Source organism: Monodelphis domestica, chromosome 1, assembly GCF_027887165.1.
Source record: "Monodelphis domestica isolate mMonDom1 chromosome 1, mMonDom1.pri, whole genome shotgun sequence".
NCBI classification, from domain to species: domain Eukaryota; kingdom Metazoa; phylum Chordata; class Mammalia; order Didelphimorphia; family Didelphidae; genus Monodelphis; species Monodelphis domestica.
In genome coordinates, this window is record NC_077227.1 from 505021516 (window position 1) to 505046065 (window position 24550).

Here is a 24550-nt window from a genome sequence, read left to right on the forward strand (position 1 = left end):
TTCCAGCTGACTTGGGCTATTTTATTATTTGGGATTTTCCCTGGCAACCAATTAAAATTTAGATTTTAATTCACAATACGAAAATTATCTTTACAGTTTCCAACTAAGCTGCTTTGTCTACAGGGAGAATCCCGATTGCTCTGCCAGCAATGAATAGGTACTTCATAAGCTTTGGATCAAATAAAACAACGGAGAAGAAAGCATTAAGCAAATGGCAAAGTTGGCTTCTCATCTTTGGGCCTCTCTCCTTGCCATCTAAACTTGAGGGCAAGGACTATGTCATAATTGTATTCTACTCTCCTATGCCTCTAGCAGGCAGTTCCACCAGTGTGCTCATTAACAGCTGTCCATTTCTGCACCAAAAGATTCAACCAGTTATTTAAAAACTTGTTTTTGAAATGTCTTCACATTGATTCTTGGGTTCATGCACCCTGCAAGTTTTCAACCCTTGTGGACAAACTTCTTTGACTAATCTGGTCAGAGATGGAGGAGGGTTAATTAAAGACCCAACAGAGGTATAGAGTAACTGAACCAGGAAACTTGGTTTTCCTCTCGTTAAGTAAGGATCCAGAGAAACTCTGCTGCTCTCTAGAGAAAGATGTATGACACATCAAAACAAAAAAACCTGGTAGTGAATGGATAGCAGCAACATACATTTGTAACAATTGCTTTTAAAGGATGAAAACACATTTTAGAGTAGTGGGAGATATATGGGTATATATGACTCATCTTCCCAAGTTAAGATCTCCTCAGATGCTATGTGATTCTGGGCAATTCACTTAATCTCATTGGCCTCAATTTCTTATCTGAAAAATGAGCTGGAGAAGGAAATGGCAAAACAAACAAACAGAAGGATTCTATACCTGTTTACATGTTCATGTTGGTGGTTTGTCAAATGAGGCTGGTTAACTGGAACTTCCTATAAACATTTGTCAAACTCAACAGCCTGTTTTTTTTTTTTAGCTTCTGTTGTATTGGATAATCACACACACACACACACACACACACACACACACACACACACACACACACACACACACACACACACACCCTTGAAGAGCAAGAAAAACTCTGAATATACGTACCTGGGTCTCAGAAAACACACTGGTTTCTCATTTTGTAATTTTTGTATCATGCAAGTTCCCGCAATTTATTTTGCCATTAATATGTAAGATTTCTTGTATGAATACATGTGCTTGTCTCTAGTGAAGCCTAAGACTGCTACAGCCATCTCCAGGCAATCAGGAGGGCATCAGCAACCTGCTGGTGGTTTCTCTTCTCTATAAAAACATCCCCTCAAGGAATAATGCACTACCATCTTTATTTTAGGTTGAAACTGTTGCTCTCCTTCTGTTCTAACATAGTCTGGCACATATTTGCAAAGCCCTTATTTTTCCTCGGAAGTTGTCTGTGTCACTATTTACAAGTCTTCTGTTTTCCTTTATTCAGAGATAAGAAAAAGGAGATAATACAAGGACCCTCACTACAAAGTAACTCCTTTTTTATTCATTTGCTTACCTGAAATCCTGATCCCATCTATATGGCAACTGGCACCATCAGTGCTGATCCCAACTTCCCCAACCTGTGTTTATTATATGCATTTCTCTTTCTTTAAATCTTCTAAAAAGAATCCTACCCAGTACAATGCAATTGTAACTCTAGTTTTTAAAATATTTTGTGTGTACCAGTCAAATATTTGAGTTCACCATTTGTGTCCTTTTGTGTCCCCCTATGTGGTCTGTGGATTGCGTTTAGAACTCACATGAGTATTTTTTCTCTTCAGATCCCCAGCAACTACCACACATTAGCAATCTCATATCCTTTACTTTTTAACTATGGGACATTGCTAAAGACCCATTGAGCTTCATATACCATTCCATTGGCGTCACACCCTTGTAGTCTACATAAAGCCCATTCAACTGGATTCAAGAAAGCATTAAGATCTGAACCATTCTAGTAAAGGAGTCACCTTTCGGGTAGGGAGGTGGGGGTAGAAGAGAGCCTGGAAAAGAGCTACATTTTGCTGGCTGATTGCTATTCATCTTCTATTCTACCCTATGACACTTAGCCCCTGTTTGGGCTGGTTGAGATGGTTAATGAACTTGTAATCCAAATCTACTTTTAAGGTGAAGAGCTAGTCCTATCGATGCTTGACCCATACAGAAGAAACAGGGAGAGAGCTTTGGGGGACAGGAAACAACTGAGGGGAAAAGTGATACTAAATTATGTTGCATAAAACGTATAAACAGTTAAAAAACTCAAAACAAAACTTAAGTCCAAGAGAAAGTGGATAGGCATCGGTAATAACAGGCATGAGAGACAGGCCATCTTCTTTTCTAAGAGGAGGGATGAAATATATTTATATGGAACTGATATTGACAGTAAATATAATAAACCTTAGAAATAACCTGGACATTTCTTTGGAAAACATTTTTAAGGTAGGTTTTCTTAGCATTTTTAGAAATGTATATACAAAATTATGAGAGAACGGGGCAGAATGGAAAGCTGGCCTCATTCAGAGAATTTCTCCTCTCGTAAGTTTATACCCTGAGCAACCCTCTTTCAAGATCATAATTGCTGACCAGTTTGCTTTGATATAAGATCATTTGCCATACCTTTCTGGTCCCTCATCCCCAAAAGACCCCAAAGGAATCTTCTGCTTTATTTCTCCTCCCCTCCCCCATTCAGCTACTATAGTGACTTTAATAAACCCAAATTAAAATTAACACAATTAAAACTTTTGTTCATCTTACTAGCAGACACCAGCCATCTTTAAAAGCTCCACTCTTTGGCAACATTAACATTTGTTTCATCAATCTGTTAGAAAAAAAATGCTCAGAGAACTAAAATTATTTTAACAAATATGCTGCCCAGCTATACAGAGGTGGAGGTTTTTTTTCTTTCTATAATATGGAAACATCCACTACCATATTCTTTCCTTTAAAGGCTGCAAATTGCCCCACATTTTTAGACAAATCATTTCTATACAATGTTTTAAGAAAAATTTTGTAGTTCTACAAATGAATCCTTAAGGTTGTCTTCTTACGTCTCAGTAACAATAGGATATCTAAGCTGTCAGGGACTGTAGCCCTTCTCAGATCCAGTGCCTCATTTTACAGAAGTTCCCGAGACTCCAAAATACTGAAGCAACCTTACTTAACTGCTTACAGTGCTTGCCATTGGGAGAACCAAGGCCAGAGTCCCATACACTTCCCTTTGTACTGTGCTTTGTACACCAAGCTACCATGACTGTGTTTTTTTTTTAATGTCCTAGTTAAACATTGTGTCATGCAAAATCTTTTAATTTGGCCCTACAGCTATTTCCTTTTACATGAAATGTTGTATGTATCAAAGTAGTAATATAGGAATTGAAATTTCACTATAACGCAGCTTCTGTCAGAAATTTTTGAATGAAGTAGTCAGGGCTCAGATGTCTACTTGTTTAATCAATGGAAGATGACAAATCCAGAAGCATTCTTATTAGACCAGGTGCAAACACACTTAGGTTGCTTTAAATGTCTTATCCAAAACTATAAAAACAAAACATTAAGAGCAGTAGTAAGCATTTACAAGTCATGTGCTGAGATTTTAGGCAGGTTAAGACATATCCTTGAATAATTTTCACTAAAAACTCAGTATTCAGGTTAGTTTTATGTACTCTGCATATAAAATTTTTGCATAAATTCCAAACATAATTTGATTAAAAGAACCACAGGGCAAGTGTTGAAACTTTTTAAAGTATTGTTCCCTTAATGGAAGCCATAGGACACATTCGTGGTCAAGCTCAGAAAGACTGATGCCTGGCTCACTTTTAGCACTGCTGTCGATATCTTCTTTCAAATCTAAGAGCTCAGCTGGGCACATCCATAAAAATCAAATCCTGAGCCAAGTTATAAAGAACAATTGCCAAAATGAGGACCTGAAGGAGGGGGCAAGATTATATTGACTCCAGACAATTATATTGGAGTAAAAGCTAAGCCCCTAAAAATCAAGTTATGCCAATGATCTAATAATTAACACAAGGCAGAAAAAGCCCACAACCCTAAACTGACTTCATTCCTAAAAATGAATATAAAAGAAAAAGCCACTTAGGGCATAGAAGGAAACATTCAAAGCAAACATGGATCTCTCACAATGTCCTTGTGAGGTTAGGGTATAAAAGTATTAGCCCGATTTGCAAACATTGAAGCTGAGGAAAAGAAATCATTCCAACAAAGTAATAGAAACCCTTTTCATTAGTGTCACTGGGGCAAAGGTACAAGAACTGTAGGAAATTAACTTCATTGTTTTTCACTATGTATAGACTGTCATTTCCCTTCCTTTAAGAAAGGAGAAGAGGTGATAAGACAGTCAGTGACCTAATAATGGATGCCCCAAAAGACCATGGTTATGAACCGCCCCCCCCAAGCCATTAGTAAACCTATCCTTCAGCTATTCTATAATACAGACCTTAGAGTTTACTTTATTGCTGACTACACAATTAAAACCATTCACTGTGCAAGGCCTGGTAATTGAATTGACACAAGCAATCCTGCATTTATCCACATTTTAAATCAAAAAGCTAAAGGAAAGACACGGAAATAAAATACAAAATGACAAAAGCATCCAAAAGGGAAAGGCAATTTAGTGATAGAATGAGTCTCAACAGCAATGCTTTCCAGAAAAGTGAAAAGATTACTTTCAACCACAGCAAACGTGGATCCCAAAATCAATCCAAAAAAATGAACTGCTACTAATATTCCTTCTGAAAGCTGCAAATTGGGAATGGAAAAAGATACCCGCCTCCATTACCTATGATCACATAAACCACCTACTTTGCTCAAGGTCTGCTTTAAGTAACATTTAATATCTTTTACAAGATGGATTCTGTGATAATTTCCAAAAGGAGATGCTTGCATCGGTTTATCGAAGCTCTGCTTACAAGTCAATATCCTTTTATAGGAAAGCTCTATTAAATTTTTTGCCCATCAAATAAATGAAGTTCAGAGTAGTGTTACACTTGCTGCTTGGAGATATCCTTGGAGATACTGCAATGCTTCTGCATTCAGACTAGTGCTCACCATTGAAGGAACCTTCAAAAACAAGAAAAGCAGGATTTCATTGCAGACTACACATTCCCATGCCAAATTCTTTCATTTTAATGTCATTAATGAGAAACTGTAAAACATCCCTCTTTGGATACCAAAATAAACATCAGGAGCATGGTTAGCTACTAAATAAAAAAGCTAGTAACTGAGTGATAGGAGCATCCACTCCCATGAAGTGTTCTGCTTACCATGAACCACATCACTTTCTGCTTGTGCATAAATATTCTGACCCTACTACCATCATTTTGCCTAATACCCTGTGGGGTATGCATGTTACCAGGGTTTCGAAATAATCCAAGTATCCACTAATAATCAAGAGACCCGACAACCCAAACTCTGCTTTACAAATAAATGTACTCAATAATATATCCTGGAAAACAGGATATATTGCACATTCATGGAATTGCTAAATTCAGTCATGAACAAAATTGAGAATATATTATTAAGAAACCAGAATTTCAAGATAGGAGAGAATTAAATTTTATAGTCACATTGAGCTGAGATGTGTGTGGGGGTGTGTGCAGATAACTACTCTGAGAACTTTTGTACAAAAAAAAGCCTCAATCACTTACTTAATACTTATTTCTCCTTAGCACATAAGAGAAAATGAAAGCATAAAACACCATTCCCACCACAAAAGACAACTTACAGAAGAAACTGCCATTAATAGATGAGAGATGAATTTACAGTTAAAAAAACCCTGGTTCATAAATTTAATGCTCAGTATGTGAGCAGTGACAGAAATGTCTATATTTTAGAAAGAATATTCCTATTTACAGATTAACAACTCCCATTTTGGCTCAGAGTAAATAAATCCATACAAATCCAAATATTTCAATATTCTGTTCCAATTAAAAACAAATTTGGTGAAGAACTACCATGTAAGACAGACAACTTGAGATGACTTCACATTAAAAAACCAACAACTTGGTGGCCACTAGAACAAGAAATGAAATTACCTTTATCTCTCAGTTACCCAAAAGTCCCTTTATATTTTGCTCTTCTTAAAAGACAAGCAATACTTACCCTTCCTGGACATGCGGTAGACAATTTATGAAGAGACTGTGCCAGGTGGATTTTGGGATTATTCACCAATTGACCTACAGGATCATGCTCTTTTTTGCCAGCAAATGCAAGCTGAGAGAAAGCAGTCTGGTATCCTGGTGTATCTTCTATATCAATAAAATGTTCTTCATCGGGGATTGTGTCATCCTCAGGTAATTCAAAAAGCCCAATCAGCGACTGCAATAAAGGTGTCCTGGAAGACGTTTTGGAAGAAGAGAAAGACAAGATCACCAAAAGAAGAGTAGATTTAATTAAACAAAAAATTAATACTTCTATGTTAACTATGACCAATTCCTCTGAAGAGCAGAGTAAGCTATGGGGCCTAGAAAGGACCCGAAATCTGCTCCTGGGGTTATATTTTATTGATATATATGGCTACACATGGGCAGGTAGGTTGTCTAGAAGATAGTGCCAGGCTTAGAGTCAGGTACACTCATCTTTCTGAGTTCAAATCTGGTGCTAAGACATCAAGTTATAGCAGCTAAGGTGTCAAATGGGTGAGCAGCATATCACAGGACAAAAAAGTCCTGTACACTATATGTGTCTTATTGGTGATGTGACCCTAGGTGAATCACTTCACCCTTTTTGCCTTGGTTTCCTTGTCTGTCAAATGAGTTAGAAAAGGAAATGACAAAACCACTCCAGTATTTTTACAAGGAAAACCCCAAATGAGGTCACAAAGAGCTGGACAAGACTGAAGAACATGACTCTATATTTCCTCAGTATTCCATTAGAATAGTGCATTTCAGAAATTACTGTCAAATTTTGATCACTTAATTTGAGGCCCTCAATAAAGATGAAGAAACTAAGGCCATGAGAAGGATGATTTGCCCAAGATCAGAAAGCAAATTAGTGGCTGAGTAGGAATGTAGAAACGAGGTTACCTAGATTGCAATCTGGAGTTCTTGCCAGAACTTTTAGCTAAGAAATTTTATGATCATAAAGAAGAGCAGGAGTAATAATGGAAATCCATTAAGATCTCTGTACTTACCAAAGCTTTGTGTACTCAGTGTCCATCATTGGAGGACATTCTGTTAGTAATTTAGTTATGCCAACGGCACAGATCTTCTTCTCTACTTGTCCAGAAACTTTCTGTATTTCAGGAATAATAATTTTCTCCAAAACCATTCCAAACATTCTGTTAAAATATTCACTCTACATCAGTATTGAGTGGAACACAATGATGAAAAAATAAAGCAAAAGGCTTGGGCCTAATTTTTGTACAAATGTTGAAAATAGTATAAAAAATAACAGGCTTGTAGCAAAAGGGATTTGAGCCAGAAGTAAAAGACAGAATTAACCAAAAGGTTGTTGTTGGCCAGTTAGTACCATTACTTAAAAATAAAGAACAATCAATATTAATCAGCCCTCTCTGACAAAGTAATCGGTAATTTTTTTTATAGGCCCACTCATTATATAGCAGATTACATTATTGGCTAAATAGGAGAATCTAATTGGAGTTAAACATAAGATGAAGTAATAACCATGGGGCATCAGGAGAATTTCTTATAGGAACTATCTTATAAAACACATCTCCAAGAATACTGTGGAAATCAAGTTATGGCAAACAAGGTATAAAAAATGGTGAGGAATCCCAGGACACAAAAGTTCTCACAATATATCTGCTAGTTTAAGAGAAATTGCATCAAAGAACTGAAAAGATAATAAAACTGAGAACAAGCAAAAAAGGCAGAAGGATAAAGATAATGTGAATGACAGGTACAATTAAGAAGCATAAGAAGCTAAAATTCAAAGTGAAAGGTGGAATGGAGTAGAGGAAAGAAAGGAAATCTAAGTGCAAAATATAGCACATGTATCTTTAAGGAAGGTGACAATTTATGATATGAAAAAGAGCACTGTGCTTATGTCCACCTCTCCACATTGCATGTGCCACCCCCCTCCACTCCATGGGCAAGTATCTTTAAGAAGAATAGAATTATAACAGGTATATGGAGGAGATGGTGCCTATAAGACACCTGAGAAAGAAAAAGAACACAATCCCAAAGTTGGGCAATCAGTTATCAGGCATGCATTAAATGCCTACTATGTTCCAGGACACATTGTCAGAAAGATCACATTAGTACATATATAAGCTATATACAAAGGAGATGGCAATCTCAGAGGGGAAGGCCAGAGCAGCGAGGGGAACTGAGAAAAGCTTCTTTCAGAAAAGGGATGTGAGCTGAGACAAAAACAAATCTAGTGAAAATAAAAGGCATAGGTAAGGGAGCAAAGCATAGGGGACAGGCAGGGGAAGATTCTGTGTATACAGGGAAGAGCATACATAGCTAGATCATATACAAGAAGTGGAAGGGAACATACAGCACAAAACTAAAAAGGGCAGGAAAGGGCCAAAGTATAAAGAATTAGAAATGCCTCTGGAATTTATGGTGGATTCTATCCTGGAAAATATTCACAGATTGGGGGCGGTGGTGGTACATATAAAGGGGAAACCTAGCTGGTCTACACTCTACAAAAATTACTTTATCAGCTGAACAGAATGTGGATTAGAGTAGGAAGAAACACAGCGATGAGGTCAAGTGGGAGGCTGTTCAAATAGTCCATGTGAAAGGTGATGTATGTAGGTCTGATCTACAGTGGTATCTGTGTGAAGGGAGAGAAAGGGATATATACCAAGAGGCTATAAAAGTACAAAAAAAAAGAAAGAAAAAAGAAGCAACAAACTATCTGTGAATGAATGAAGAGTGGACAATGGGGTAGGGGAAGGCCCATTCTGACTGTGAGGATGGTCATACTTTAGACAACAGGACAGATCTAAAGAGGAGAAGACTGGCGGGGAAAAGAAGATGAGAGCTGTTTTAGACATGTTAAGTTTCAGATGCCAATGAGACAGTCAGTTCAGAATGTCCCAAAAGTTCAAGAAAGCCCAAAAGGATCATGGGGAATGACTAGCTAAGCAAACAGAATAGGACTGCTTTTAACTTCTATTATACCCTCAGTCCTCTGCACAGTCCCCAGAAGATTGTAGGTACTTAAATGTTTGGTGATCATTAACTATATAGCATGTGCATAAATGTGATCTGAGGAAATGACTGTGAGACTCTGAGACAGAGCAAAATGATGAGGCCCAGACCAGATCCTCAGACGATTAACATGCTTAGTGAGTAACAGGAAAACCAAGCAAGAAAAGCCAAAAAGACACCAAGATAACAAAAAGAAAGGAGAAACATGAAAAATTAGAAAGGGAGAGTGATGGATGATGTCAAATGTTCAGGTGTAGAAGTAAGATTTCTCTGATATAAAGAATTGCTCAAATGGCTGTTTCTAAGTTTTAATTTCTGTTATTCTTTGGTATTGACCCTCGATGGAAAGTGGTAGAGGGTGGTCAAAACTAGAAAACAGATTTCAGGTCTAGCAAATCACTTATTTTTTCCCCTAGATATAAAAAAAAAAAACATGTTATTATATGCAATTAATGTAGAAATAAAAAAAAAACACTAAATAGGGTCATTAGAAAACTTCAAAAAGTTTAAAAGATGTCAAATGTTAATTAAACACAGATTAAAATTGTACTTACTTTGGTTGTATGCTGTCAAATATCTCTTGAAGTGCTAGTGCCCCATATTTTATGCAATATAAGTTAATAAAAACTAAGAAACCTGTTGAGGAAAGAAGTTAATGATGATGATTTTAGATCTGCTCATAGTGAAGGAGACAATAATGGAAAATACATGAGTCTAGAAATACACAAAAGTCATCAAACTTCAATACTATCTCAGCCAAAGTATAACAGGCCTAGCTATATATTTAATAATAGAATTTCATCCTGCAAATTCAAAACCTATTCTATGGATCATCTCCAAAAATTTTACTTGGAAAATTCGTAGGGTCACAGGACACAATCTTGTCAAATGACTTCATTTTACAGATTGAGAAATCAAAAAAAAAAAATTAAATGACTTTCCTATGATGATGGAAGACTAATACCAACATGCTACAGCCCCTATCCCACTTGAAGTGACTGTTCTTTGTCTCATTAAAATTTGTAGGGAGGAATTCAGGGAGGTTATCTTTTCTTGTGCTATCATATCCTTGAAAGTAAATATATTCAACAGGTGCTGGAGTTTCCATGCCATTTCCAAGGATTTTTAAATCATTCAGAGCTAGAAAGTACCTTATGATATCACCTAATACAACCTCCTTGATTGATCTACAACATAAAGAAACTCAGATTCAACCATTAAGTTCTACAGGTAACAGCAAGGTTCTGAATTTGGGGCCTAGGTCTACAAAGCAGGAATTCCTCTCACTACATTATGGCTATCTAGAGACAATTATGGTCACCTGTATTTCAAGGGCCTAGAGTTCATATTCGGCTGGAGTCTCCCATGGAAAAAAATGTCACAAATCGCCAGACACAACTGAAATAATATTACCTACTTCAGGCCTTTTACATTTGAAAAAGGCTCTATGGCTGGCAAAATAACCTAATTACAGGGAATCAGATTCTTTCTATGGGAAAAATTATTCTGAGTCTTAAGTAACTAATTAAAAAAAAAAAAAAAGATACACAATCAGGAGCTCCTACACAACCACAGGTTCAGAATGATACACTTTTGAAACATGGCCAATATGTAAATATGTTTTGCTTGACTATATTTTTTTGTTATAAGAGCATGAGTAGTGATGAATATACATATTTTTAAGAGCAAAATATATGCAACAGGGATTAACAAGTTCAAATTCTATTCTCCTTTTCTCTTAGTATAGTGAAATAACTGTTTGTTGTTGTTCTTACTAATAAAAAAGTTTAAATAATAAAAAAAACAACAGTAACCCCCCATCTGTTCCTAAGTTGGAATTCCCTTTCCAATGTAAATAATGGAAGCCAAAATATTTTTAAAATGTTATGTCATAATTTCCCTAATTAATTTATCCATGGAATATTCTTGGCCTTAGCTCCAAAAACCTTCTATTTACAGTATCCTCTAAAGGTTGTAAAATACTTTCCCCCAACAGCTAAGGGTTAAGTGATGTAAGAACTTTAAAATCTGACATAAATCGAAGTTCAGAAAGGTTATGTTTATAACTACAGAGATAGGAGAACTCATAGTTAAAAATCTAAAAGTAGGTCTTTTAACAAGAAAAACAATGCTATTCCTCTCATGTGACATCAAGAAATCCATTAATAATTGGGGCAGGATGTCAAGACATGAATAAAGTGAAATAGGAAAAACTTTAAGGCAAAATAAATGAAATTCATAAAAGTTTGTGATTCATAATCTTCAGGTCTGTGTAAAAAAATCTTTGATGTTTGTCAATTAGAGAAAAACAAAAATAAAAATGTTTCATTGTAATATCTTGTATTGAAATGAAAAAGGAAAAGAAAAAATATTTCCCATAAAAGCTATTCAACAGAAAGATTTTTAATGATTATCTACGAATTCCTATAACATGAAGTCCACAGTTTGTGTGTATGTGTTAATTACATGATCATGACCAAGATTTCTAGCAATTTTTCTACCTTAAAAAATTTTTTTTTGTTTCTATACATCACCCAAAGAACCTAGTACTCATTTCACTTACTCTTGATAAATTTGGTTGTTTTGGAATTCTGAAGTCTTTGGAACAGTAGAATGAAGATTTGCTTTCTGTACTGGTCAACTGACTCCCTGAAGAATAAAAACATGAAAACATGACATTATTGAAACAGTTTTATTATCTTTCTGAACACCAAGTAAAGACAAATTGACCTAAAACAAAATGAACTATATTCATACTCACGGAGGCATGTGCTCAATAATACTGTTAAGAAGAAAGAAACCTTGGTGATCATTTGCTTTAGAAGCAATAAGCTTCTGGAAAACACCTAGTAATCCAGGCTGTAAACAAAACAAAACAAAACAAAATGTTCGTCATAATTAAATAAAACAGCACAAGAAAACAAGGCACTTCTCTGTTCTGCATATATCAGTTAAACATTTGTTAAAAAGATGATCCCACCCCCCACCCCACCCCTGCAACTTTAACACTAGTTCCTATCTTTCAAATAAAATGTTGTATTGAATGTGAATTGCTTCTGATGTCATTTTAAAAAGATAATCTCAAATGACATCACCTTTGTAATTAGAATCTGTCACACCTCCGCATGCCCCAAAGGCCACAAATTCATCAAAGACCAGAATGGCATACATGCACTCTTTGTGGTGGCAAAAAACTGGAAAATAAAGGGGTGTCCACTGATTGGGGAATGGCTGAACAAATTGTGGTATCAGATGGTGATGGAATACTATTGTGCTGAAAGGAATAATGAACTGGAGGAATTCCATGTGAAATGGAACAACCTTCAGGAATTGATGCAGAGTGAAAGGAGCAGAACCAGGAGAACATTGTACACAGAGACTGATACACTGTGGCTCAATCAAATGTAATGGACTTTACTAGCAGTAATGCAATGACCAGGACAATCCAGAGAAACTTATGAGAAAAAAAGTTATCCACATACAGAGAAAGAACTGTGGGAGTAGAAACACAGAAGAAAAACAACTCCTTGATCTCATGGGTCAATGGGGATGTAGTAAGTGATCACCCTAATTAATAATATAGAAATAGGTCTTGATCACTTTACACAATGTAAAACCCAGTGGAATTGCTCATCGGCTCTGGGAGAGAAAGAACATGAATCATGTAACCATGGGAAAATATTTTTAATTAATTTAAAATAGACAGCCCCCCTCCCGAGAAATCTCACTGGTTTCATCTCTTCACCCAACAGCCAGAATAGACTCAACCCATTAAGTGTTCAACTTCGGAATAAATCATTTGTTGTCACATGGCCTCTAATCTATTCCTCACAAGGTCCATCACTAGCCTATGAATGTCACATTGTGGAAAATCCCAATGGGAAAATCAAGTAAATTCTAAGGCTTTTCCATTGCTTACTAATTTAATTCATACTTAGTCTTTTAATGAATAGAGCATTAATTAAATTTACAATGACACTGCATCATTTCACTAATTTGGAAACCACTCATTGTGATTTAAGTGACTTGCCCACCATCATGCTGCTAATAAAAATGTCCCTAACATAGGCTTTTCTGGCTCCAGGTCCAGTGTCGTTTTGACTACAGATCACTATATAGTATCACTTTCTTACCTACAGAGTACTGACAAAGGAGAAAAAAATGTTATGAAACTCAGCCCTTTTAGCCACTAGGAATGATTTCATTTAAAAAAATAAAGTGTTCCCAGTAATGTAAAAATTATTCTTTATAAGATTATCTTATTGTATATGTATATATAATATGTATAATATTACATATGTAATAAGTATTACAGATATTGAAGGGACCTTAGAGATCACCTACAGAGTGAGAATCCTAAGGCTGAAAGACACTGTCAAAAACTAAGTTGCTAAAAAAACTAGGATTCAATCAAAACTCAGCTCCTCTGAGTGCAGTTGTTGTACCTATTTTTTTCTATAACCCCATTTTTCCACAATAGAGATCAAATACTATTAACGTTTCAGATGTCAGAAGTAGCCATTAAAAAAAATCTAGATAAAAATAATTCAAATGTCTAGCATTTAAAATATTACAAAGTAAGGACAGCCAGATGGCTCAGTTGATGGGTACACAGACCTAGGGACAGGAAGTCCTGGGTTCAAATATGGCTTCATAGACACTTTCTAGCTGTGTGACCCTGAGCAACTTGCAACCCACACTGTCTAGCCCTTTTACATACAATTGATTCCCAGATGTAAGGTAAGGGTTAAAAAAAATAACAAAGCACTTTTCTTATAAAAGCTTTGAAACTGAATTAATTTTAAGGAAAATGAAACGAGAAGCTACATTAATATTACCTATTCATTGATTCAATATTCAATCTTAAAAAAATACAAACACACTTTCATTATGTTCATTATGCCAACTTTGAGCATTGTAATCAGGAATCAATATTAATCCAACTTACAATTTTATCTGCGGCAGCACTTGCTATTGTATTTGAACCTTTCTCCAAAAATGCCTGGAGGAGCCTCACCAGAGGAGGAATGTTTCCTGCTCTTTCCCATAGAACTGGCTGGAGGAGGTGAGGAAACAAGGCCATATAGGAAGATGGAATGCCATTTTTGTGTGTTTCCAGAAGCAAAGACATCACTTGAAACACATAGGGAATAAACTCTATTTGACAGAACAAAGAAGTAAGAATTTGAGAGTCAAGATAACAAACAACCACATCATCCAGATCCCTTAAATTTCAAACAATCATTCATTCTCACATGTTCAAAGACAGAGAACGTTCTCCTAGCTCACCTTGTACATCATTTTGCAGAATTTCTGTAAATACCATAAACAAAGCTTCTTCAAAGTTGACAACAGCAGCAGGGTTGGCTTTGCAAGTTATCCTTATGGATAAGCATATTGCCTCAAACATGTAATGATTAAAATGAGGTTTGCTTGGGTTCTGAAATGGAAAATTAAGCCAATACAAGTTACTCTCTAGTTAGCACTTAAGTAGCTATTGGAAAGGTTTGAGGATAAAATCTTTATTTCATTCATAACAATGGCCCAAATTATGTGGTGTTTTATAGCTTATAAAGCCTCCTTTGGGCCAATGGTTATTTTAAACATTTTTATAATAAAGAAAACAGAGGTTTCAAGGGAGACAACCACTACACAGCAGATTCAGAATTCAACATGAAAGTCTGAGAGAGGCATATGCCAAAGACATCTATTATCTGAAAAGGAATTTCTCTGACAATGGAGCATCCAGCTTCCACATGAAGATCTCTAGTACATGAGAATTGACCACCTCACAAAGAATTCCTATTGTTAGGAAGTTATTTGTTATATTGAAATTAATCCTCTTCCCTACAAATTTATATTTCTAGTTCTGCCTTCTGAAGTCAAGCATAACAAGTATAATAGTTTTTCCTCCTGGCACCCATTAGAGTTATATTATGTTCCCACTATTTTCAAACAATCCTTGATGGCAGTGCTTCCAGGGCCTGTATTATCTTAGCTTGTTAAGGAAATCTTCCTTAAAAAGTGGCTCTCAGATGGCAGTTGGGTAGCTCAGTGGATTGAGAGTCAGGCCTAGAGACAGGAGGTACTGGGTTCAAATTTGACCTCAGACACTTCCCAGCTGTGTGACCCTGGGCAAGTCACTTAACCCCCATTGACTAGCCCTTAACACTCTTTTGCCTTTGAACCAATACATAGTATTGATTCTAAGGTGGAAGGTAAGTATTATTAAAAAAAAAAAAAGTGGCTCTAAGAACTAAACTCTAGGTATGATAATTAAGGAAGGAAAAAGGATACTGGAACTATGGAATATAGGTATAGATCTTTCTACCTTTTCACACTTCCCTATTTGTGTTAATTATTTCATGAGTAATGAGAGACCCTAAAAAGTAGCTTTTAAATTCATTTAAATGTAAAATTCTTAGAGTTGTTTTTTAATGAAAAAAATGAAAAAATATATGTAAATGAAAACTAGGATAGAAACAGAAAAAGTCCCCCTTCATCCTTTAAAAATATTAAGTATTTAAAATATTATTTTAGCCTAAAGTCTAAGATTAATCTGAAAGAGAAATCCATATTAGTCATTCTTTAGATTTCAAATCAGAAATCACTACTGACTCCCCTTTCTATAAATTAGCCATAGGGACTAAATCTTCCCCCGGAGGCCATAGACTGATCTTTCCAAAAAGATCAGAGTATAAACCAAAGGGAGGAAAGGAAGTCTCATTGTTACTTCAATTACCACCTAGGAAGGTAAAGTCAGACCCAGTGATTTTAGGAAACTTTTTTCCCAAATGTATGCCAGAAAAATCAAGTGACTATCTTTTCTACTGTTTAATAATATTTTATCATATTGTAAAATTGTCCTTGTTCAAAGGTTCTATGTTATTTTAATATATCTAGTGTTAAGAGAAGTCTAAGTACTTAAGGGGATTACAGACATTTCTCTCTTTAAGAAGAATCTTTGCATCGGTATAACAATAAATTTTAAAGAATTGTTCCTAGGAGACTTTCTGTGTCTAGAATTCAGAATACTGTATTAATATTCTTCTATATAAAACTACTTTCAGGAGATGTAGGAAAGTAATTATAAAACCACTGAATTTTAGAGCAGGAAAGGACATTAAAGATTATTTAATGACTTAAATGATGTATCATCCAATTAAAATTAAAGAGTTTTGCAAATGCTTAACCAAATCATTCCATGCAGTATTTAATAACAGATATTTTAAAAGGTAACCTGTTAACTGTGAAATCACCAGTTTTGAGCATGATAAGTTATTCCAAATATTCATATGCAAAATTATTAATGGTTTTGAAACTGCTTGAGAGCTGCTTCTAAGCAGTAAGGACTTAGGAAAAGAGGGAGAAAACAGAGAAGACAGACACACGGACAAATTTTCTTGACAAAGCAAATTTCTGAAGATAGGGCCAAAGTCTAAAATACAAGTTTTTAATCTGGATGTATGACCTGGGATTGTTGAAATAAAATCTGTTTCTAGCCATAACTGTGAAAATTAGCAAATTACAAGGTTTAAAATTTAAGATTCATTGCAAAAGGATTAAAGTTTCTAAGCAATTATTCATTAAAATGTCTATGGTATATGGAATCAAATTCTTTCCAGAGTCCAATGTCACACCCTAAAAAATAACATAAAATTTTAGAAATCTTGTTGGCCAACAAAATGCCATTTAGCAAAATTATAGTTCAAAAGAATTAATATACCACCCTGTAACTTTTAATTTATCACAAAGGAGTATGCAGAACATGATTTCTATTTCAGAACTATCTCCCCTTTACCTTACTAACAGCTAACAGCTTCTGTGTAAGCTGTGTGATGAGAGTGGGGATATATGGAATTATGGCTTCTTGCAGGAGAGAAAAGCTTCTCATGATAGCTGTAAAAGAAGAAGAGGGGGGTGCAAGAAATTAGGCTTAGTCAAAATTCTAGAACACGACAGTAATAGCTTAAGAAAAAAAGAAGTTTCTGATTACATTGTGAAATAGACTGTATGCAGCACAGTGACTAGAGTACTGGGCTTAGACCAAAAAGAGCAGATTTTAAATTTGACATCGGACACCCTGGGCAAGTTATTTCACCTAATTGCCTCTATGTAATATATGTTGGTTGTTTTAAGGGTCAAAGAAGATAATATATTAGGAAAGCTTTCTGAAAATCTTAAAATGCAACACATATGTTAGCTATTATTATATTAACAAGATTTAAAATATTTCCTTGGAATCTGACTACTTTATAATACTCTACCTCTTTCCCTATATAACCAGTCCTCAAAGATTAAGGAGGAATATCAACATATGAGCTGTCGATAATCAAGCTATTTAGTTCCCTTGGGTTATTTTATCACACATAAGGCATAAACAAGAAGAAAAGGAAAAAAAGAACAAGACAGCAGAGAAAGGTATAAATCTGGGAGCAGCAGAGGGCCACTTCAAAGGCTTTAAAAGTGCCACCACTACTACAGAGTAAATAAAGCTAATCTAAATGATACAGGGGCCTCCATGTAGGAGGATACAGAGATTAAAGAAATGTTAACAATCTGAGAGAAAAAAAGAAAAGAGGGAAATCCTAAGAAAAACTGCAGGGGCCCCAGAGAACTATACTTTGGGACACAACTATCAAGTTGGCCAGACCAGATTAAAATTGGGAAATATTTCACAAAATAAAAGCATAGATAACAATACATTTAAAAAAATATCCACATAGCCTGCCTGCTTATCTAGGGATAGTAGTTGATGTTGCTGAATCATTTCAGTCATATCTGATTCTTCATGACTCCTTTTAGGGGTTTCTTGGCAAAGATACCGAACTGTTTTTGCCATTTCCTCCTCCATCTAATTTAGCAGATGAAGAAACGAAGGCAAACAGGTTTAAATGACTTGCCCAAATGGCTAGTAATTATTTGAGGTCACATTTTAACTTGGGTCTTTTTGATTCCTGATATAATTCTCTATTCACTGCAGCACTTAGCTGCTCCATCTAAGGATTAGGAGTTCCCTAGTTCTATTTGCATTTGATACCACTGCTTTAAGCAAATGTTATACAAGCACTTTGCATTTCTGCTAAAAACACTAACATGACAGAATGATGGCAATCATTACTGCTAAAGCATAGGATACTGAAATTACTTCGTAATAAAACACAAAGACTAAGCCATGTCTTTAGTAAAAGCGTTCCATTTCCAAAATTTATGTTTCCAACAAAAATCTTAATTCATAATTAAGTTGCTATTTTCCTAGTAATTTTTCTAAATGATTTAGATATTTTCTAATATTGTTTTGGCACACAGTTTTAAGGCACGCAACTAGGTCCAATTCCAAGTAATTATGGTCTTCATCTGAGATTAGATACGTAATTATGCCTCAGGTATGCTGGAGAAATGCTTACCTTTCATTATATACTCATTTTCAGAAGAGCCAGGAAGTGTGAGCGCCTTGAAAAGATTTGTTAGTAGAATCTCTACAAAGGGTGCAATTTCTGCAGCTGTAATACTAGAGATAAAAAGTTTCCAATTTATATTAAAAATTATATTTATTGTGGATTACCTAAAGGAAAAATTTTAATCTGAAGCTAAATTTTACCAATATACAAGCCAAAGGGCTATTTCCCACTGGATAACTATGCAGAAAATGATAGGACACACCAAAGCTAAATTTAATTAGAATGGTAATTTTTTTCCAAGAAGAAGGAACATGGGTCATGCATACCCAAACCAAATAGTTTCAAAGCTACAAAGAATGTTTTTTGAGAATTCACTGTTTCCTACCATCCATGCCACTGATTCACCACTGAATTCTGACAATTCTTAAATTTCTATCTACTACTACATAAAATCCATAATTGGAATCAGATAAATGGTTCTGGGGAGCAGTGAATCATTAAGTAGGATCAGCAAAGCTTCCCAATTAGCAACTTAAAAACTATGAAAACCTTAGTTCAAGGGTCAGAGAACTTACAGTATAGTATTATTAGATCCTTTCATGGTAAACAGTCTTTCAAGAGCATGAGCTGCATATGTATGAACCACAATACTTTCTGCTTGAAGATGATTGATCAAAAGAGGAATAGAAGCCAAAAGCTGCTCCTTAGGTACCTGAATAATTCAATAATAGGTTTTTCACTCATAATAAAAACATGCTCATCTATATGATCAGATATAAATCAAAGTAAACAGGTTTTTACTCAATCTGGAAACAGTTTAAGTTTTAAAAACATTTTTTACAATAAGATTGGACATGTGATTATACCAGCATAATTTCTCAGCTAATGCCCAGGTCCAAACAAACAAACAAACAAAAATAGAGACTGATTCATAGAATGTCCTAGAGCCATGGTGGCAAACCTATTGCACATGTGCCAGAGGGGGTCCTTAGAGCCCTCTCTGTGGGTATGTGTGTCATTGCCCCAGCATAGAGTGCATCAGAGTTTGTTACTAGAAAGTCAGAGGGATGGGAGACAGGCTGCTCCCTCCTGCTCTCCACAGGTACCTGAGAACATTTCCACATCACCTGTACCTCCAAAATGTTTGCCATCACTGAAAATCCATCATTACATTGTTGAAAAAAATTAAAATTGCTTTCCAAATAACTGTGAAAGAGGACTTCTGGTTAAACAAGGCAGCAGTGTAGACCCAGGACTCTTCCTTCCTCTCCTCACCACCTACCAATATAGACTACTTCAAAAGTCCAAAAAAAACCCCAAAATCATATAAACAAAGGGACTCTGCAGTAGGGCACAACATTGAAGGTATGTGAGATTTGGGCATTAGCACATTATAAGGGGGTGAAATAGCTTCCACCAAAACATAAGCTGATCAACCCTACCCCACCCCACCTATGGAGCCCTAGTCAAAGCTAGTGTGCTAGAATCAATAAGTGAGCGAGGGGCACCTCTAGGTCCTTGGCAGCTGACTAAGACTAACAAAGACCTACTGCTGAGAGCAGCTAGACCTGAGACCTCAGCAGACAGAAGAGTGCAGACCTTGGACACCTATGTGGAGATAGCTCAGAGAAGGGCAGTAAAAAGTAGAAGCTGCAGAGAATGGAGAGGTGGCAAAAACTGCACTCCTTAGATCCCTATACAGAGAGCCTGCCCTCCTCACTCAGACTTCTGACTGAAAAGAGAAGGAAAACCCACCATAGTGATGGCAAACAATGCCCAGGAAAAACAAAACGTCCCAACACCAAGAAAAAAAAGAAGGCATTGACCCTGGATAATTTTTATGAAGGAAAAATCCAGACCGACAGAGGATATAGCAGTAGAGGACATACAAACAAATGTACCCAAACCTTCCACGAAAAAAAAAAAAGAAAAAAGAAAAAAGAAAATTGGCCACAAGCTCTTGAAGAATTTAAATCACAGCTTTTCAAAAAGATGGGAGGATTTTGGCCAGAAAAGTGGGAAATAGTTAAAAAAAAGAATGAAGAAAAGTCAAAAGACTGACAAAATAGAATAAAACATAAAATATCTCACTGACAGGATGATAGATTGGGAAAACTGGTCTCAAAAAGACAATTTCTACCTTAATACTTAGAAATGAACAGAAATTTTGAAATCATACTGCAAGAAACTGTCCAAGAAAACTGCCCTGATATTCTTGAACAAGAGGGAAAAATAGACATTGGAAGAGTTTATAGAACACTCTCAAACTAAGTTCTCAAAAGACAAAACCCAGGGGGCAGCTGGGTAGCTCAGTGGATTGAGAACCAGGCCTAGAGACGGGAGGTCCTAGGTTCAAATCTGGCCTCAGCCACTTCCTAGCTGTATGACCCTGGGCAAGTCACTTGACCCCCATTGCCTAGCCCTTACCACTCTTCTGCCTTGGAGCCAATACACAGTATTGGCTCCAAGACAGAAGGTAAGGGCTTAAAAAAAAAAAAGACAAAACCCAGGAATGTAACTGTGAAATTTAAGAGCTTCCAAACTAAGGAGAAAATTTTACAAGTCAAAAAGAGACAATTCAGATATCAAGGAGCACCAATCAGGAACACAAAAAATCTGGCATCTTCCACACCAAAAGGACCCCAAGGCTTAGAATACGATATTCAGAGAGGCAAGAGAATTGGTTCTTCAACTAAGGATCATACCCATCAAAACTGACTATATACTTCCAGGGAAAGGATGAGCATTCAACAAAATAGAAGATTTCCAAGTATTTGTTTTAAAGAAAAGACCAGAGCCAAGTGAAAAGAATGATAGCCAAACAAAAAAATCAAGAGAAACATGAAAAGGTAAATGAGAGAGGGGAAAAGGGAAAAAAATGTTTTTTTTTAATTTAAAATTTCTTCTTTAAGGGCTTCAATAAAACAAATTCCTTACATTAATATATGGGGAAAATATTATTTATAACTCTCAAAAATTTTATTCACTATTAGAGTAATTAGAAGAATCAGTCACAGGTAGAGATTGGGGTAATGATATGCAAAAAAAGAAAAAGGGAGGGGGAATTGAAGATGTCACCAAGAGAAACTTGAAGGAATAAGAAAAATAGGATAATCCAAATAACTGAGAAAGAGAAAAATGAGAGTGAATATGTTTCAAATATTAGCAAAATTTATCTTGTAATAATTATAGTCAAACAGATAAAATAATGAAAGGGTCAGAAATCTGATATAATGGTAAAAAAAAAAATTAACTTACCTGATTCCTGAAAATCATGATATATTTGATACCATCAGCTTTAAGTACAGGAAATTCATTCACTATTAAGAAAAACAATACCATGGTAATAAGTCATAAGCGTAACTAAATCACTAAAAGTGAACCATAAACCAATCATTCTGAAACTTAAGATATCTGGGGGGGTGGGGGTGGGGTAAAAATAATTTTTATCATTTCCCAGTGTTTTAGGAAAAATCATAAGAGTTCTTAACAGCCAATTAGGAACTATTACAAAAATATTTTATATCAGATATATGCAACTCTGCTATTAAAAGTTGGTTTTGAAAATATCCATTTGTTTCACAGTAAATGAATAGAGAACATTTTAAGCATGATGCAAATTTCAAGGTTTACTTAAGCCCTACTTCTCAGGGAAACAACAAGAATGCAGAGGGGCAGCTGGGTGGCTCAGTGGATTGAGAGTCAGGCCTAGAGATGAGAGGTCCTAGGTTCAAATGTGGCTTCTTCAGACACTTCCCAGCTGTGTGACCCTGGACAAGTCACTTGACCCCCATTGCCTAGTCCTTACCACTCTTCTGCCTTGGAACCAATACACAGTATTGACTCCAAGAGGGAAGGTAAGGGTTAAAAAAAAATAAAGAAAACTATATATAACTTCAAAATAACTCACTAGCTGCAATCCTTCTGAAATCCACTTCTACATGTAAACTTCAGGTTTTTGCCAAGGTAAAGAAAGTATCTTCTAGTACATTTGGACTGATAGGCAGAGGGTTGTGGTCTACCTTACACCTTACAACCTTAGGGTTAGGACTGATTGAGGGAGGCAGGGGCCTGAAACACTGGCCTGACGAACTGCCAGGCCAGGTAAGAACCAGAACTGTGGAAAGCAGAAGGCTGAGGCTAAGAACAATGTCACTATTTATTGTACTTTTCATATATTTAACTATTTTTAATTATGTTCCTATCTTTTAAAAAAAATGTTGCTAAACATTCTGCACCTATCCTTAAGGTTTTTCCCATAAGTTTTGCATTTTTTATTATGTAATTAGGCATGGCACTTTCTGGGGAAAACATATGTCATGTTATAGCAGAACTGGCTCTAAATAATTCCCTTGAGGCCAAGTCCCCAGTTAGCCTGGTAACATTCAATAAGAGAAGCCAGTACATGTTAATAGCCCCCTAAATTTATTGTGGATTACCCCAAAAGGTACAATGGCTTAGCTCAAAAATAGGGCTAAACTGAAATACAAGATTATAAATCTTCCCCCAGCTCTCTAAATGGTTATAATAATACCACTATTTGCCACAGTTGTTGAGAGGATCAAAAAACACATGTAAAGCCCTCTGCAAGCTTTAAAGCATTGTGGGTCCAGACAATTACAGGGATTTTATCAGTGGAGAGCAAAGCATGTTTCCTTTAAAAATTATAAATGTACTCTTATGAAGCAAAAAAGAAAAAAAATTAAATAAGATTTAATTGATCCATATAAAAAATTTCATTAAAGTCTATGAGACCTCCCTAATAATAAAATTTTGGGGTATTTTTGGTGTCTAGTGGGAACTTTTCTATAATCAGATTTAATCTATAGAAATAATGAATCCAGGGGTAACTGGGTGGATCAGTGGATTGAGAACCAGGCTTAGAGACAGGAGATCCTAGGTTCAAATCTGACCTTAAGACACTTCCCAGCTACGTGACCCAAGTCACGTAACCCCCATTGCGTAGCCCTTACCACTCTTCAGCGACTCCAAGACGGAAGGTAAGGGTTAGAAAAAGAAATAATGAATCCATAACAAAATGTAGAGGAGAAAGTTAACAAAACTCAACTTACCATTGGCTGATTTCAAATCAGGTTGAATGTGATTCACAAAAAACTCAGTAAGATTTACAAGTTCATTTGCTTGTGTAATTCCATGCTGAAAAATAAATTTAAATTCAAATGAAATAATATTTTAAAATAAAGATTAAACTTCAAAATACATACAAAATAGTCAATACATTAAAAGTATAGCAGAATACTGAATAAACAAACTTGAAGGCACCATAAATCAGTGGACTGACTGCCAATTTGCACATACCTCTGATATATTTTAGAAAGAAAAAGACATAGTTCAAGTAAAAAGTATAATATCTAGTTAATTATTTTCTATTCCAACGGACATCAGTCCATCAAGTGCCACCAGGATCATTCACTCTGAATGAAATTAATCAAAGAATTATGATTATATTCATTTGGAAGAACAAAAGATCAAGGATATCTAGGGAAATAATGGAAAAAAAATGTGAAGGAAGGTGGCCTAGTAGAACCAGATCTCAAACTATACTATAAAGCAGGGGTCATCAAAACAATATGGTACTGGCTAAGAGACAGAAGGGAGGATCAATGAAATAGACTTGAAGTAAGTGACCACAGCAAGACAGTCTATGATAAACCCTAAGATCCCAGCTGTTGGGACAAAAACTTCTGGGAAAATTAGAAGGCAGTGTGAGAGAGATTTGGTTTAGATAACATCTCACACACTACACCAAGATAAACTCAAAATGGGTGATTGATTTGAATATAAAGAAGGAAACTATAAGTAAATTAAGTGAATACAGAATAGTATACTTGTCAGATCTTTGGGAAAGGAAAGATTTTAAGACCACGCAAGAGTTAGAGAAAAATTACAAAATGTAAAATAAGTGATTTTGATTACATTAAACTAAAAAGTTTTTGTACAAACAAAACCAATGCAACCAAAATTAGAAGGGAAGCAACAATTTGGGGGGAAA

The 24550-nt window shown here is 35.6% G+C and overlaps 1 protein-coding gene across 1 annotated transcript in view; it reads right to left on the reverse strand.

Moving 5' to 3' along the window:
* Positions 1 to 3426: 3426 nt before the first annotated feature.
* CSE1L (chromosome segregation 1 like) overlaps positions 3427 to 24550 on the reverse strand; it is a 73791-nt gene continuing 52667 nt past the window's right edge. The window contains exons 13-25 of the mRNA XM_001369439.5: positions 23610 to 23694; positions 21796 to 21857; positions 19113 to 19249; positions 18544 to 18647; positions 16938 to 17035; positions 14426 to 14576; positions 14085 to 14293; positions 11898 to 11995; positions 11700 to 11785; positions 9691 to 9772; positions 7144 to 7290; positions 6114 to 6345; positions 3427 to 5072 (exon numbers count right to left, since the gene is read on the reverse strand). Of these exons, the coding sequence (XP_001369476.1) occupies positions 4983 to 5072; positions 6114 to 6345; positions 7144 to 7290; positions 9691 to 9772; positions 11700 to 11785; positions 11898 to 11995; positions 14085 to 14293; positions 14426 to 14576; positions 16938 to 17035; positions 18544 to 18647; positions 19113 to 19249; positions 21796 to 21857; positions 23610 to 23694 (1581 nt within the window). The 3' untranslated portion in view covers positions 3427 to 4982. The remainder of the gene's footprint in view (positions 5073 to 6113; positions 6346 to 7143; positions 7291 to 9690; positions 9773 to 11699; positions 11786 to 11897; positions 11996 to 14084; positions 14294 to 14425; positions 14577 to 16937; positions 17036 to 18543; positions 18648 to 19112; positions 19250 to 21795; positions 21858 to 23609; positions 23695 to 24550) is intronic.